General features: G+C 34.6%; 1 protein-coding gene across 1 annotated transcript in view; it reads right to left on the reverse strand.

Annotated features, from left to right (window-relative positions):
• The window catches only part of lig1 (ligase I, DNA, ATP-dependent), a 42,660-nt gene that overhangs the window by 25,592 nt on the left and 404 nt on the right, over positions 1–16,664 (reverse strand). Inside the window, exons 3-18 of the mRNA NM_001126388.1 lie at positions 13,653–13,830; positions 13,365–13,560; positions 12,018–12,149; positions 11,433–11,927; positions 11,160–11,265; positions 10,964–11,059; positions 9,644–9,700; positions 9,478–9,536; positions 8,130–8,243; positions 6,289–6,455; positions 4,550–4,626; positions 4,210–4,301; positions 3,911–4,010; positions 921–1,006; positions 716–831; positions 505–600 (exon numbers count right to left, since the gene is read on the reverse strand). Coding sequence (NP_001119860.1) covers positions 505–600; positions 716–831; positions 921–1,006; positions 3,911–4,010; positions 4,210–4,301; positions 4,550–4,626; positions 6,289–6,455; positions 8,130–8,243; positions 9,478–9,536; positions 9,644–9,700; positions 10,964–11,059; positions 11,160–11,265; positions 11,433–11,927; positions 12,018–12,149; positions 13,365–13,560; positions 13,653–13,830 — 2,167 coding nt within the window. The remainder of the gene's footprint in view (positions 1–504; positions 601–715; positions 832–920; positions 1,007–3,910; positions 4,011–4,209; positions 4,302–4,549; positions 4,627–6,288; positions 6,456–8,129; positions 8,244–9,477; positions 9,537–9,643; positions 9,701–10,963; positions 11,060–11,159; positions 11,266–11,432; positions 11,928–12,017; positions 12,150–13,364; positions 13,561–13,652; positions 13,831–16,664) is intronic.

The following is a 16,664-nucleotide window of genomic DNA, read 5'->3' on the forward strand; positions in this document are numbered from 1 at the left end:
TATTTTTTTTGACTCTTAAAACTATTTGGCTGAGTAATGTTGGTAAATGAAAATAAAGTGGTTAAATAACATACAAAATATCCTTATTTTCCTAAATGTATCATAAAAAAATATTCAATAATAATCAATATGGAAAGATATGAAACATGATATTGTGATAATTAGCTGTGCATTTACCCCGTTGCTACAGTTTTCTTTTAGGTTTTTTCCAAAACTTTTATATAATACATAAACATGACTAAAACAATCATTCTGCCAGAACCTCTAAGGCTAAGGTTTCATTGCGAAAGCAATTAACTGGGCTTCAGTGAGTATGTCACACTGAGGCTTAGGCGGTCCAAGACTGCCAATTTTGCCCTATGATGGAATCTTTTATTATCCCAGAAATTACACAGTAAAATTGTGGCAAAAATGGCACAGCATGTGCCCTGCATTAGACACAGAGACCAGCTTGTGCATCCATCAGAAATCTATTTCTATCCCTCTGCTTTGCATTTGCATTACCTGTGGGATTCGTGAGATAATATCAGGGTATTTGCTCGTGTTGTCCTCTTGGTTTCTGCTGAAAATGCGCACCTCTCCGTTCTCAAGAATATGGATCTGTTAAATGCAAAGAAAAAACAATTAGTTCAATCAATGGTATTGCTATGGAAACAAAAAAGGTCACTTTTAGGACTGAGGCTCCACCTTGTGGAATAAGATTAAAATAGCACACCTGGGCTCTCTCTCCATCATATTTGTACTCGCAGGTGAAGGAGGCTTCATCGAAACGTTTCATTACCTCACCAACCCCTTTAGTCGGATGAGCCAACATGGGTCGCAGAGGAACCCCTTTAAAACATAATACAGTTTAGTCCATTTCTAAAATTAAATTTTCATTTAGTAGTAGTAGAACTGAGCAAGCTACGAATGGTCAGTACCTGGAGTGAGCTTGCAGTGATTGGGCAGTTCATCAATCCCCTCCTTCAGCAATACAGGAATGATTGCATCATAATTTGGCATCTCACTAATATGAGAGAAAGCACAGAAAACATTATTTGCATGCATTGAGGTGATTTAAAGCAACTGCAACACCTGTCCAATTTGTTAAAATCAGGCTTCCTGCAGGGTACAAATTATGCTAATACTCATTAAAAAAGCACTTGTTATGCAGGGGACACCTGTAGTCGTAATTGAAATATTGTTTGTAGTGTACAGATAATTATCCCTCACAGCAGCGGTTGGTGTTTGACAATCAGGTTGTGCTCTCGACTGCGTATATTTACCTAACGCTAGCCAACCTGGCTGGACATTTAAATAAAAAATTTTTAAAAATCTATTTTTAGCCTTTCAACAATAATCAGTGTTAAAATCTAAATACGGATAGCTTTCCTCAATGCATGATGAAATTTTTACATAAGAACATTCGAGCAACACAAACATTTTCACAGTAATGAATCAGCCTTGCAAAATATATTGCTAATGAGCTCAAAAGCAAAGACCCTATTAAATATCTTACCAACTGCAAACCAAGGAGTGTCAAACCAATCAACTGAGCTACTTTTACGAAACATAATTAGCTAAATAAAAAGAAAACTATAACCGCAGACATGTTAATAAGTCTTATTAAATATATCTCATTGTACTGACAAGTGTTTACTTCCAGTGTCAGAAATATATAAAAAATATCATGATTTATTCTGTCTCTTAACATATTTTTGTATAGTCAGAGCACACTTTAAAATGAATGAAACGCATGACCCTGCACGATTATGTATCAATGTAAGTAATGAGATACACACACATACACTACAGCCAATTTAATTTATTCAGTTCACCTATGTCACCGCATGTCTTTGACCGTGGGGGAAACCGGAGCACCCGGAGGAAACCCACAGCAACATGGGGAGAACATGCAAACTCACACAGAAATGCCAACTGACCCAGTGGGGACTTGAACCAGCAACCTTCTTGCTGTGAGACAACAGTGCATACCATATCTTTTATTTATCATTACTTCACTTTCTTCAGAAATTCCTAATGTTATTATTGGTACTCCATCTTCAATAATGCTGTTTATTTTTATCAATGTTTGAAGTTTTCTCTGCTTCATATTCTTGTGGACACGGTTACATTTAACTCGTTTAGAATTCTTGACGATTAGAAAGAGCTCAAAATGACTGAAGCACTTGAAACAAAATGCTTTCAAACATTATAAATGCCTTTGATGTCACTTTTGATAAATGTAATGTGTCCTTGCAGCAAATAAGCCTAATAGAAGGAATTTTGGAAAGAACATGCATAATATATTCAAAATTACAGTGGGGGAAATGAGTATTGAGCATATGAGTATTTTTTTCAAAAAAAAAAAAAAAAAAAAAACATTTCTAAAGGTGTCGTTGACTAAAACAAATCCATATATGCAAAAAAAAATTAATCTAATTAGTTTACAAATCAATTTGTGTAATAAAATGAAATGACACAGGAAAAAATATTGAACACAAAGAAAGGGAGGTGTAGTAAGGCAGTGATAGCCCAGACAGAAACTGAAATCTCCCAGTAGTTATTCAGCAACCCTCAGCCCTTCGTCATTGTAAATTAATATTAGCTGCTTCAATCCAACATCCACATTAACAGGATGATGTTGAAGATGAAACAGAGTAGACATTTCAGCAAGACGATGATCCAAAACACAGCCAAGGAAACTCTTAAATGCTTTCAGAGAAAGAAAATCAAGCTGTAGAATGGCCCAGCCAATCACCTGACTTAAAAACCAATATAAAATAAAAATTAAAGATCAGATTTGATAGACGAGACCCACAGAACCATTAGAATTTTTCCACTCTGTTGAAGCAATTCATGTGACTTCATTCTCCATATGAGAGAGGACTTCAAGCTGCCATCACTAAAAATGCCTTTTATATAAAGTATAGGCAAATTACTGGTTTGTAAACATTCAGGATGCGCACACATCGAGATTGCAGGAAAAAAAAAACAGGAGTGCTAGCATTTCCAATGAGGGAATGACATCCAATGCACTACAGAGTTTGTTGTTGTATTAGAGATAAGTTATATTGATTACATATTATATGCATTACTCAGATATTGCTTTCAGCGCATTATAACAGCTTGTCACCCAGTGATCAGCACAGTTCTGTGTGGTCATGTGCAAGAAATAATGTTCCATGATTACCAGATTAAAAACTTTGTAGTGCTAGAAACCAAGGTTCTGCTTAGCCAAAGACAATGAAAAAGACGCAACTGTACAAGGCCTGGGTAATCATCAACAAGCAAAACAACTGCATTCTGACAGCGAACTGCACCTGTATGGCAGGGTATGTGAACTAACTTTTTTACATTTCATTCTAAGCATTTAGTGTCTGCAGTTTAATTAAAAATATCTAAGTGTTTTTGCTGAAATCATTGCTGCAATCAAAAACAAGTAATGTATATGATTCAGCATAGCATGATCTTACCTGATATAAAATGAGAACTGCAGTCAAGCATTTTTAATTAGGTCCTCACTCCATTCAGCTCTTCTGATGGCTGTTGGCCAAAGACGTCTGCGGTCGGCATTAAAAGCAGTGTGGTGTACGGTAAAACTTAAGTTTTCTATTTTTGCACTTTCTATTTTGGCATCCTACCACACAACATGGCATGTTTGCCATTGCAACTACTATGCGCAGTTGAACCTGTGTGATGTAGGTTGGTAATTTCCCTGTTAAATACATCTCAGTAGTTCATAATTCCTCTGTGTCATTTCATCATTACACATACTTTTTTTTGTTTTGTTTTATTTTTATGTTTGTACTGTTTGGGTTTTACCAAAATCTGGTTCAATTCCACATCAACAGCTCATTTAGAATATTTTCCCCAGGAAAAAAAAAAGTGTTCAATACTTTTCTTCCACTGTATATCTGTTTACACTCACCAATATGTCTGTTTCAGGATTAGTGCTTTCTCCTCTAGGAATACTCTCCTGTTTTCTGTACTCATTCCTTTTCCTGCATCCAACACAGCTGGTGGGAACTCTGAATAAACACAAGGAAAACATATTAGCACTGCTGAACTAAACGAACACCTAATTAATATTAACACGTTTAAGTGTTATTCATTTTTATTCATCACGGCAGAGAGTAATCTAATTGCAAATGCTGAATGCCTGGAGGTTCTGTCAATGTTGTGATTATGATGCGTGTTAATGCCAGTTTCATTAGGATCGTTTTAAACCTTGGCCTGGAGGCGTCAGACACACAGCCTGACTGAGAGCTGCAAGAACACTCTGCTCAGCCAATCCGATCCGCAACTTCCCCGCCAACGACCTGTCAATCACAAGGCCAACCAATCAAATTAACACATTGCTTTTTAGCATTAATATTCATATAAATCTGCCGCTGTACAGCAGCATAATCAAGGCCAGAAGCACATCATTTAGATTTAGTAAAAATGAATAAAATAAACTGTCATCCATAAATTATATTCTGTATTTTTCAGAATGGACTCAACATTTCTGCATGGCTGATCATATGAGAAATGTCAAATGTTCTAAGTGAGAGGTGAAATGTCGCACCGCACAATGTATCGGGCCTCAGAAAACCGACACGCCACAAAAAGGCCTTTAATAATGTCAATCTTCTTATTCATTGCCTGAAAGAGAAAAAAAAATATTATTAAAATGAATATTTTTTTATTGAGAACATCAATTACAACAATAAAAATTAAAACCGCTCAAATGCTATTTTTTCATTAGATTAGTATGAGTTTATAGGGGTTTGAGTGATATGTTAATACTTGCTTTATGATGACAATAGTTTTATTTGTATAGCTTGAGAATGTACTAGGGACCTTATCAGAAAATACATTCGTTTACAAACTTATTTGTTGTGATTTGAAGCTGCAGTATGCAAGTTTGACACCCAGTGGTTGAACAAGGTATTGCACTGCTGGATCAAAACTAATTTTCACTCTGCACCTCCCCTAACAGGTCCATGCAAGTGCAGGTTGCCAGATTGATGCGAGTGTAACTATCGAGTCTAAAGGCGGATTTGAACTGTTTTCTAACTAGAAGCAATGGCCAAAATTAAATATATTAAATATTAAATAATATATATTAAAAAGTTTTTTTGTCCCAACCAATACCTGAAATTTTGAAAAAAAAAGATTCCATTTCTCACATATAACCAACAGGATAAATGACAATGATCACCTCAGGTACACCTCGTGCTTTATTCAGTGTTAATGGCTAAAAACAGGAGTTTGAATCCCATTTTACGTGACATTTAATGCCATATACTGAAAGCAGCAGAAGATAGTTTACTATAAAATAAACCGTTTGAAATTGATCATTAGAACTGTAAAACAATGCAAGCCAACACATATGAGTGATTTAGCATTCACATTTAATAATATTAAGAGGTTTAATATGTATTAAATAGATTATAAAATCTTACCACTTCGTGAGTGACTGACTATTCTGTGCTTCTTAATGGCTGCATTTAAATTTCTTTTGCATTTTGTCTGGTGCAAACAGCCAGATTGTTCATCACTGCAAATCTAGTCATGAAGTGTGTTGTTAGGACACGGGGTTACAATGTAACCTGCTCACCTAATGTTTACGTTTGTAATATTTAAATTATTGGATAAACAATCACCACCTCATGTGGAAGTCTGAATCTCCCTCTCATTTCAGGGCTGTTACTGTCCACCAGAGGTCGCATTTTCGGTCAGAGACACATGCTTTGAGAGTCTTCCTGACTGAATGAATGAAATACGCGGTTTTCCAACAGAGCAGCCTAGGGTGCTGAAATATAACTGGCTAAAGTGGCATTGGGTGGGTTAAAAAAAACAAACAAAGAAAGCATTCTGCCGCGTAACTCAATTTTTTTAAGCAGAAAAACTGACTTATGCTCTAAACATTTTTGTTTATCTGAAAAAACAGCTTGTTTCTTAAACATCTCCAAACATATTATGGTTTTTGTACGCTCAAGAAAATCACCTTTTTTGTGACACTTTAAGTAACACTTAATTCACACTATTAACTACAAGCGTATTACCTGCTTATTATTTATAATTAAGATATTAACTGTTTATTAGTACTTATAAAGTATGATGATATTCTACATCCCTAATCCTACCAAATACCTAAACCCAACAACTACTTTATAAACTATTAATAAGCTACTAACTTGTAGTTTATTGGTTCTGTACAATAAAATAAAGTGCTCATTTATTTATTTATTATAATTTTTTTTTTTACACATTTAAGAGTTTCATGTACATTTACGCCATACTATTCTCTCTTGCACTCACCGAGTTTCCACTCATGTGAGCAATCTCCTTCAGTTTGTTGAAAACACCCCCTGCTGTCAGATTAGCCGGTGCAAACATCATTCTCTGGTTACTGCGGGAACTTTCAGCAACCAATCCCAGGTCTCCTTTCTCCTGAGCCTCCGCCTTGATTTTGTCTAGTTGTCGCCCTGGTAAAAGAAGTCACAAGTACAGGAGTCAGACAAGGAGATAATGAGTAACAATGGACCCTTTTTACGTTTCCGGGTTTCTCAGCAGTGGAAGTCATCATAGTTGTGTGAACTTAAAGAGTGCAGTGAAGGGAGAGTTCAAATACTTTTTTTAAAATCCTATTTGCTGAAGTAATTAAAGAAAAACTCCACGATGGTGTTATGAGACAGCAGGCAGAGGAGATAACAATGTCAAATTTACAGTCCTGCCCCCAAACACTCTGCATTTCAAATGCCTTGCACAATTGGTACTTTGTTTTTTGTAATTTGATGCAAGGATGATATAATACACATAAATATGAACACATTTTTAAAGAGCTACTATTATCAGTTTTTGAAAACTAACTTTCATGTAGTGTGCAATACAGCTCTAAGTAAATGAAAACATCCAGCTGATGTTTAAATCTGAAACTGCACCTTGTTTAAAAATATAGATTTTTAATAAAAGATTTGACTCAGAGTTGTTTAAATGATTCCTTGTTCGTCCAGATGGGTTGCCTGTTCACGTCAATGTTGACACAAGACAAATACGTTCTGTGCCAGATCCGGTAAAACATGAACGCGCCTTTCTCTTCAAACGCTAGCAGAGTGCGGGTGTGTTTTGAACTGATCATGACAAGAGGAGTGAAAGTTCTGGTGATTAACACAATAATCTACCCTGCAATGGGGGAATCGTTGGCTGTTTGTTAAAGGAAGGATCAGAAAAGACTATTAATAAATGGGACTTTGTAAGAGCTTGACAGGAACAGTACACAGTTCATGGATCAGTTTCTTCCTCCATTTCACAAGTTTAAGTAACTTAAGTGTGATTAAATAAGTTGCCTCCTTGTTTTCTCTACTAGCAAATTATGTATTTAATTGTTTTGTTACTTGTAATCGCTCCACGTGGCTTGTACCGTATCTGGTTAACTCTTTATATTCACATATTGTGTCTAAAGCCACAATGAAAATGCGACACGTGACGCTTTGTTTACAGACTCAAATGTGTTTGTGAGCTTGTGATCCTCTACTGTTTATTGCTGCTATGGCCACTAACAGCTGTTCTACACATGTGCGGTCAAGTTCCAAATTAGTTCAGCTTTTGCCACTGTGTGAATTAATACAGAATGTGTGTCACTGTTTTTACTTATGGTTAAGAATAGAGCATTATGCTGGTGTTAAACTGCATTGCTTTAATGCACTCCTTCATTGGGCTCACACATACACTCTGCACTTTGACTACTTCAACAATGTTAATAATCCATAGTGGATGTTTCTCTCTGTTTTACGCTAAACGCAGTCGACAAATCACAACAGACTGGGTTATCAGATCAATCAGCGCAGATTAGCATCGTGCTAAGGAGGGGTTTGGGAACAAAAGAATCTCTGAATGAATCATATGTGAGTCGTTGGGATAATTAGGTAAAAATAAATGCACATTATAAGACAATGAAAATGTTTTTTGACCTTGCATGCATATCAGTCTGTTGTTGGAGACCCCCAAAACCAAAATATTACCTTTTTAATGCAAAATAGGGGATCTTTAAAAAAATATATACATTACAATTTTTTAAGAATTTAAGTTTATGATGACCATTAAATGTGTCATTCAAATGTCTTGAAAAAAGGGTCCATAGGAAAGACGAATATATTTACCGGTTGCTTGAGCGACGGCTTTCATAAGTACCGTCTCCCCGATGCCCAACTCCAGACCCTGATACGCAGGGCCCAGCTGATTCAGACACAGGTACACACAACACAGCAGGTCATCTAAACAAACAAAGAGTATGGAGTAAAGAGACGTTCACACAAAGGACAATAGCTATAAATTTAAAACTATATTTGTGTTTACACCAGCAAACGATAGCGATCGGTTTACTTTAAATTATACATTTACTTACACTACAGTTTTACATTACCCTCTTATAACCATGTTTTTATTGAATCAGACCAGTGAATAAAACTCTTTTAATCTATCTAATAAAACAGAAATTTAGCGATCACAGTCACTGTAGTGGAATAAAAACAAATAATTTTTTGGAAACCTGAGGTACATTTCTTTTTAAACGTCAAGTTTATCCACTTCTCAACTTGTGACGTATAAAATACTGTTTCTGGGTCCAAGCCGCTACTCAATTGAATTAAGAAAATATTTGTTTATGACCACTTTTTAGTCATATTGATTGTAATTTTCAAAAGTATTACAGCGCTTTGTTAACGTTTATTATTACCATTTGCTGAGCCTCCCCATACAGTTTGATAGAGCATTTGGACCCAGAAGCTACTTTGTGTGAAGTCACTCTTAACAAGCGGCTAGTCTGGCTTTCATTCATTTATTTTTGTCATTCCTTCCTATAGTACAACCAAATGTTTCCAATATCGCTATTGTTAAATAATCTTTGAAAAGTGGGCTTAAAATCAAGCAGAGTGCTTCTCCACAGTGTCACTTGTAGCTTTAAACTGCACAAGCCCTTTTTATTTCAATGTAGACAGAAAGTCAAAGAGAAAATCAACAACATTGTTTCTCTCTATCTTTAGTATTACAACTTTCGGTCTGAAGTGTGCTGTTGTTTTACATTCAGAAACATTTTTCAGAACTCCATCTTGTTTATCGTGCTTGGTGTAAACATCCATTAAAGGTTAGATATTCTGATTACATACTATATTTTTGAAGTGTTTCTTCTGGCTACCGAAGAGATAACTTAACCCAAACAATGAAAATTGAGAATTTTCCTCTCACTCAAGTGGTTTTAAACCTTTCTGAGATTCTCTTTTCTCTTGAACAAAAGACATTCAACATGTGTTGAAAATTTGTATGAATACGGTCTTCAAAATATGATCTATTGTGCTTAAAAGAATGACAACTTAAATATTTTGGTGAACTTTTTCCCTTTAATCTATTCAGCTATTTTTAAGTTGAACAAAAACAAAGTACAACCCTGTTACCTCATAAACAATGACTATCCATTTAAACCACAAGGTATAAACTCTCACACACACTCACCTGGAGATAGCAGAATTACAGAGCGCAGAAAGTTGGAAAGAGTTTCAATATTTTTTAGCCTAAAAAAAAAAAAAAGACATTTTTTTAAAACAAATTGACCCATTTTCTAGCTCAAACAGATGAAAAATAAAAGGTAGAAAAACACACAGAATACAAGACTTCATACCTTCCAGAATCCTCTTCAATTTTCTCAAAGGTGCGAGCAACAGCCAAATATGGCACTCTGAGAAAGAGATAAAGATAATGAAATTCCAAAAAAAAGAAAAAAAAAAAAAAAGAAAGAGAGGAAATCAAACTTTACTGCTTAAGGGGAAAAAGTGCTTTTTTGTAAATGTATAAAGCTTTTCCTAACACCGCAGGGGAAGAAAAGACTATAATTAATAGTTTGCATTTAACTACGTTGATCTTTTAACAATGACATATCGAACGCTGCAGGGATGACACATTATTGTGAGAATCCATAAGTTAATTTTTATGAACCTTACAGATTTAGTTCATGAAGATATTCTTCACAAATTCATTTAAAGCCTAAATACCATCTGCTAAAGTAAGAAGTTGTGTACATAGTTAAACTCCACGCTCACATTTCTTCAACATTAACGTCTACAAGTTGGTAAAAGAATTGGTTTGCACAAATGGAGACTAGTGAGCAGATTTTCAATTCAGCATGATCACATGCCACAGGGTTCATACACATTTTTACTACTAAAATTTCAGGATATTTTTTAAAACTTTCAGTAAAATATTCATGACCGAATGTTTCAATAATGTCTACATACACTACATGAAAAAAAATGCAAACTTTTTAAAGCATATTAAAAAATATTGACATTCTGTGTAGTTTTTTAATCTGTAAAAAGCTTTAGAAAGTATCTTGCTGTCTGTATGAATATATTTTAGAATAGTTGGCTTTTGTTTTTATAAGACTTATAAGAATAGTACAAATTAGCTTTTAGCACTCACAGCATCTTAGCCCTGTAGTTCGAGATGGTTTCTGGACACCACACTAAAAAATGTAGCTTAAATTACGACGAATGCGAGTGAAAGAGAGCCGAAACTGAAACTACGAGTTGCTTTTTTTTACCACACTAAGAGAACGTCACATGAAAAAATTAACTGCGCAATTGTATTTAAAATTTACCCAATATTATCACCTCAAACATATTCAAGTAGATCGATTTTTGCTAAACAAATTAATTTCCATGACTTTTTAAAAATATTTTGGGTTGATTTTTTCCAAAACATCTTCAGGCCTGGAAAATGCATTGTCAAAATTCCATGACATTTCCAGGTTTTCCAGGACTGTATAAACCTTTGTGGATATTACAGATTATTCTGTTACAGAACAAAACCTGAAAATATCTTCAGCTTGTGTTAAGCACAGACCAAAAACAAACTCTGACTATAGGGATGATTGAAGAAGTTCTGTGAAAAATCTGAAATCGTAGGACTCTCTGTTTCATAAATAACGAAAGGCATGCTTTACTTTTGACCCTTCTTCCAGCAGGCGTGGTCAATGGGATGATAATGTGCTCTAGAAGGATCATATTGGCTCTGGACTGCAGAATCCACTCCCTTTTCACTGTTGGAAAAAATATATATTTAAAAACCTAAAGAAACTTCCAAAATGAACAATAATTACCAAATATTATTAAAGTCATTAAGGCATTTTAAATTGTAACCTTTTCTTCTCTTTCTGTTCCACCACATCAGAGGTCTCTCCATCTTTCTTTTTCTCTCCTTCATTTCGCTCTTCTTTTTCCAGTTTAACTGCAGCCTTTCTGGGTGCTACAAAAGATTAAAAGCTAAATAACGGTTCAGCTGAAAACTCAATTGTATAGCTTCTCACCCTTGTGCTGTAAAAATCATACAGGTTTGGGATGTTGTGAAGGTAAATAAGTCATTTATTTTGAGTGGTTAACAAAAAAAAAGAAGAAAACAATAAAAAGGCTCACCAAAAAAGCTGCTGATGGGTTTCTTTTTGGCAGATCCTCCGTCTGTGTCCTTCTCTTTTTTCACCACTTTTTCAGGACTGCTGCTTTCTTTTCCTTTCTTGTCCGGTATTTTCTCCTTTTCATTCTCACCATTTACTTTTTCCTCAGTTTTATCCTTTTCCTCCTGCTTTTTGTCACTTTTATCTTTTTCCTCCTGCTTTTTGTCACTTTTATCCTTTTCTTTTGTCTCCTTTTTTGTTTCTTTCTTTTCCTGCTGCTTATTGATCTTTTTATCCTTTTCTTTCGTCTCCTTTTCTGTATCTATCTTCTCCTCTTGCTTACTCTCATTTTTATCCTTCTCTTTTGCCTCGTTGTTTGTATTTATCTTCTGCTTCTTGTCATCTTCATCTTTCATCTCGCTGTCCACAACTACACTAGTTTTCGCCTTGTCCTCTTTCTCCTCAACTGCAGTCTTTTCATCAGCACTCGTCTCGTCCACCTCCATCATCTCATTCTCTGAATTGAAAAAAAGAAAGAGAAAAGAATTAGAAATGAACTGAGATCAAGGAGAAACTACACCAGTGAATAAATATCAACTCATTTAACCTGTCTGTTCTGGTGAAGAGTCGACTCGTGCTCTCTTACTCTCCTGTCCTCCATCGACCTCCTTCTCTTCCTCTTTTAGTTCTTCTCCATCACTCCTGCTTTCCAGCTTCCTCTTAGGGAACTGCTTACGAGCTATTAAAAAAAAGAGAGGTTGAAAGCCTGCTTCATCAAATATATTAAACAGGTAGGAACTGAAGAAAAACCTACTGCACACAATCAACTACATCATGACTGATCCTTATGGATTTAGTTTATTATTGAAAGTTTTTTTTCTCTGAACGACCAATAAAAGCCAAATTAATCAAATATAATAAACTCATAAGCTGATTTTTAACCCTTCTGTCAAAATAAACAGTAACTATTTCAACAGCAGAAAAACAGCCCTAAATTATCTATTTATTCTGAAGTTTGTAGCCTTTTTTTTAATTACCCCAACATTAGAAATAAATATACCAATGTTCTATTTTCATGAAGGCTGTACACATATAGGGTGCAACAACCCAATATATTTTAGGGGATAATTTTGACATGATGTTGTGATGCAATGAAAACCATTTTACACAAAAACTAGACACACTGACACACATGCACATCCTAAAATGCAGATTTGCTGCTTTGTTATAAACATATAATCCAATCTCAATCCAACAAAGCACCTTTAGGCTAAGGTGGAACGAGAGATTGGTATCATGGATTTGCAGCCGACAAATCTGCAGCAACTGTGTGAGGCTATCATGTCAATATGGACCAAAATCTGAGGAATATTTCCAGTACCTTGTTGAATCCATGTCATGAAGGATTAAGGCAGTTCTGAAGGCAAAAGGGGGTCCAACCCGGTACTAGTAAGGTGTACCTAATAAAGTGGCCGGTTAGTGTGTATATAATGTTAATATATAACAAACTCAGAACGTGTCTTTTTATAAAAAAATTTTAATGACTATTTTATTTAGTTTTTTTAGGGCAACAGTATCTCCAACAGAAAAGGACCATACATTTGTAATTTTTACTTATATTTTTAGATAATATGTGTAACTGTATTTATTGTAATATTTTTTTTATTCTACTTTTTGTATTAATATTACATGTTAGGCACCTGGGGTCTGAGAGTCAAGCAATTTCAATTCTCTGTATGTCCTTTACATGTGATTGATTGTGTACTGACAATAAAGCTGACTTGACTTATTATTATTATTTAATAATTATTACTTATTATTATTATTATTATTATACCATCAGAATTTTACATTGGCCCATACCTAAATCATAATGCATTTTGCAATATTGAAAAAATACAAATAAATGATTAGCGCAACCACAAAAAAGTGAGAAAAGCAGACTAATACAGACCAGTCTTGCGTTTGGGAATGCCTGACGGTGACACTGATGTTGGAGTTGCTGGAGTTCCAGGAGTCCCAGAGGACGCAGGAGTTACAACAGAAACAGAGGTGCTCGAAGTGACCGGAGTCGTTGGGGTTTTGGGGGATTTTGGAGATACAGGAGTAGAGGAAGCCTTTGTTACCTCAGCCGTCTTAACATCAGAAATCTGAGCATTTGTGGTAGCATGGGACAGAAATAAAGTTAACAACAATACTGACATGCTCTCATGTTTAGTGGTCATGATTATTCACATTTTACCTTCTCTTTCTTTACTGTTTGAACTTCACTCTGTTTTGGCTCCTGCTCCTTGACCATTGGCTGATCTCCATCTTCTTCATCGCTGTCTAGGATTGCTCGACTGCGTTTATGAACCTTCTTTATTGGCGAATCACTTTCCTGCACGCCATTCTGAATTTTAAGAGGACTTTTTACTGGTCTGAGTAAAAGACGACAACAAAAAACAAAAACATGTAAAAAATCAATTAAATTAATTGAAAGGATAGTTCACCCAAAAATGAAAGTTTACTCACAATTTACTCACCCTCGGTGACAACTTGTGACATGCTCCCTGTATTGTTTACCGTGGTATTTTAAATACTCAGTGTGAAATCACATGCAAGTATGACTTTAAAACAACATTAGCACTATTTATTTGACTTTGAACAATGTTTTACTTTGATGGTGAATAGCTGCATTTCCATCCAAAAATGTGAATAAACTTTATGCACAAAACTGGATTATCGCATAAAAGTTGTGCGAATGAAGCATCGTTTCCATCCAACGAGTCAAAGCGAACAAAATCGTCACTTCCTGATTAACTGGCGCCAAATATCAACAGTAAAAACTGCATTTGCTGCAGTAGGAGAAGCTGCATCAATCTTTTCTAAATGAATGCGCCTCAGAAGACAATCCTGACAAGCAGTGAGCGCACAGTGGCATTTGAAGGTGTCAGACGCACAGGCGCTCTTGATTCTGGAGGTCATTAAAATATAATATTAATACTGAAATGGTAAGGCATTTTATAATGACCAAAACAACATTTCAGATGTTTTATAATGTGCTCAACCTGACATTTTATCCATTAGCACACATTTTAAGCATCACATGATCTCTTTTAGCAAAATCTTGACCTTTTTTTAATGCGCATGCTGGAGTTTGTGCGGTAAGTGTTTCCATCGCAGTTTATGCATCTTTTCTTATCGAATAAAAAGTTTATCCTACCCAGTTAGGCGCAAAAGTTTTTTATGCGCATTTTCAAAATTTATGCGCATTACAGTTTCCATCAACTGTTTTTTAATGTGCATTTGCAAAATAGGTGGATGGAAACATAGCTATTGGCTGCTAATATGATTTCACTATTTAGAATTAGCAAAAACAGGTTTTCTGCAGGTTTCACCAAGTTAAGACATTTTTAAAACCCTTATGAATTAAATTTTAGATTTATAGAGGGCTAAATGGTAAGAATGTAATTGGAATATCTCAGCTGGAAAAGATTTTCACTACTTTGCCTATCAAAAATTATTATAATTTAAAACATTTAATAACACAATAATAATAATAATAATAATAATAATTTAATAAAAAATATATAGGCCAGGTCAGTATCTAAATAAATGAAGAAATTTTAAACAATGTTGCTGTGAGGAAAGTAAATAAATGCTATTTTATGTTTTTCTCAGTCGCTTTGGTGAATTTATACAACACTTTTTACATTTGCACAACATTTCATGAATTTCTCAAAACAATTAGTCATTCGTTTGAACTAAGATCAACTCATTGAGAGTTTGTCCTTCCAACAACTGCAAATACTTTTGGACATGCATCAATAGCTTTCATGCAATTCTCTGCTGTTTTATAACATTATCATTTGCTTTTGTCATGTCAGTCAAAATTAACTAAACTTGTAAATGCTGAATAGTCATTCCCTATAAAACTAATAGTCCTCATTTCATTACTTGAGTCATTACATACAAAAATGTTGAACTAGTTGTCAAAGCCTGTCAAGATAATTTTATTTAAAAAATTTAATCTTTTTTTTACTGAAAATGTCTTTGAATTGAACAATTTCATGAATGATTTACAGACCTGTGTGTTGTAGGTTCAGTTCCAATATGTACTGCAATACTGTTTACAGTTGTGCACAGCTCTACCCAAAGGGAGTTTATGTTTGTTGTAAATAAGGGTGTTTTTATTCTTTTGCACAATGCTGTGAATAAATTAGATTTGTAAAGGGCAAATGCAGTAAACATGTGAAACATACCTACTCAGTGTCTTGTACTCAGATACCTCACTAAATGCAGCGATGTCTAACTTTACTGTAGTTTTCAAATGGCTGTGCAAATAGTATACAGTGCTGTCTTGAGCATTCTCAGGAAATGTCACCAAAATCTGACTTTTTTTGGATTGGAATAAATGTACAGAGTAAACTGTCCTAATGAAAACACGACAAAGACATTTGACTATTTTGTTCAAAAACAATGGTGTCAGGACTTTTGAAGACACTGACACTTTCATTGACATCAATAATTGCTTTTGAGGAATGAGCTATCCATTTTGAGCATGTGATGCACTTTTGCATGTTATCAACCAGGTTTTGCAGTTTGTACTAAATGTTTTGAGAAATGCATTAACTATTGTGCAAATGTAAATAGTGTTGGGAGAAATGCACCAAAGCCACCGAGAAAAAAACTGTAAATAAAAAGTTAAATGTTTTACTGACATTGGAATCGTTGGTGATTGTGTGGTTTTAATGGCTCGATTGGGCCAAAGAAAATTAAGACCTGTAAAAAAAAAGATTTAAGACAATCTACATTATATTTCAGTAGATTTAAGACTTTTTAAGGCCTAAAATTAGCTTTAAAGATTTAAGGCATTAAGAATTTTTAAAACCCTGTTGATAACCCAAAAAAAAGATTTTATTAAATGATATTATAAAGAAGAAAGTCCTGATGTGTAAACATAAAACCAACTTTACCTCAATGTGGATCCAAACCCTTATGGGTTTCTTACTTCAGTTAAACACTAAATAAGATATTCTGAGGAAAGCTGAAAACCTGTAAACATTTACTTTCATAGAAGAAAAAACAGATAGTAAAAGTCAATGGTTACAGGTTTGCAGCATTAATCAGAATTTTTTTGTGTGTTCAACAAAAGAAAGAAACTTAGACAAGTTTGAAATATGTACAAGGATGAGCAAATGATGACAGTATTTTCATTTTTGGGTGAACTATCCCTTTAACAAAGAGAATATATACCAAAATACAATTTTAA

This window comes from Danio rerio, chromosome 2 (genome assembly GCF_049306965.1).
Source record: "Danio rerio strain Tuebingen ecotype United States chromosome 2, GRCz12tu, whole genome shotgun sequence".
Lineage (NCBI taxonomy): Eukaryota > Metazoa > Chordata > Actinopteri > Cypriniformes > Danionidae > Danio > Danio rerio.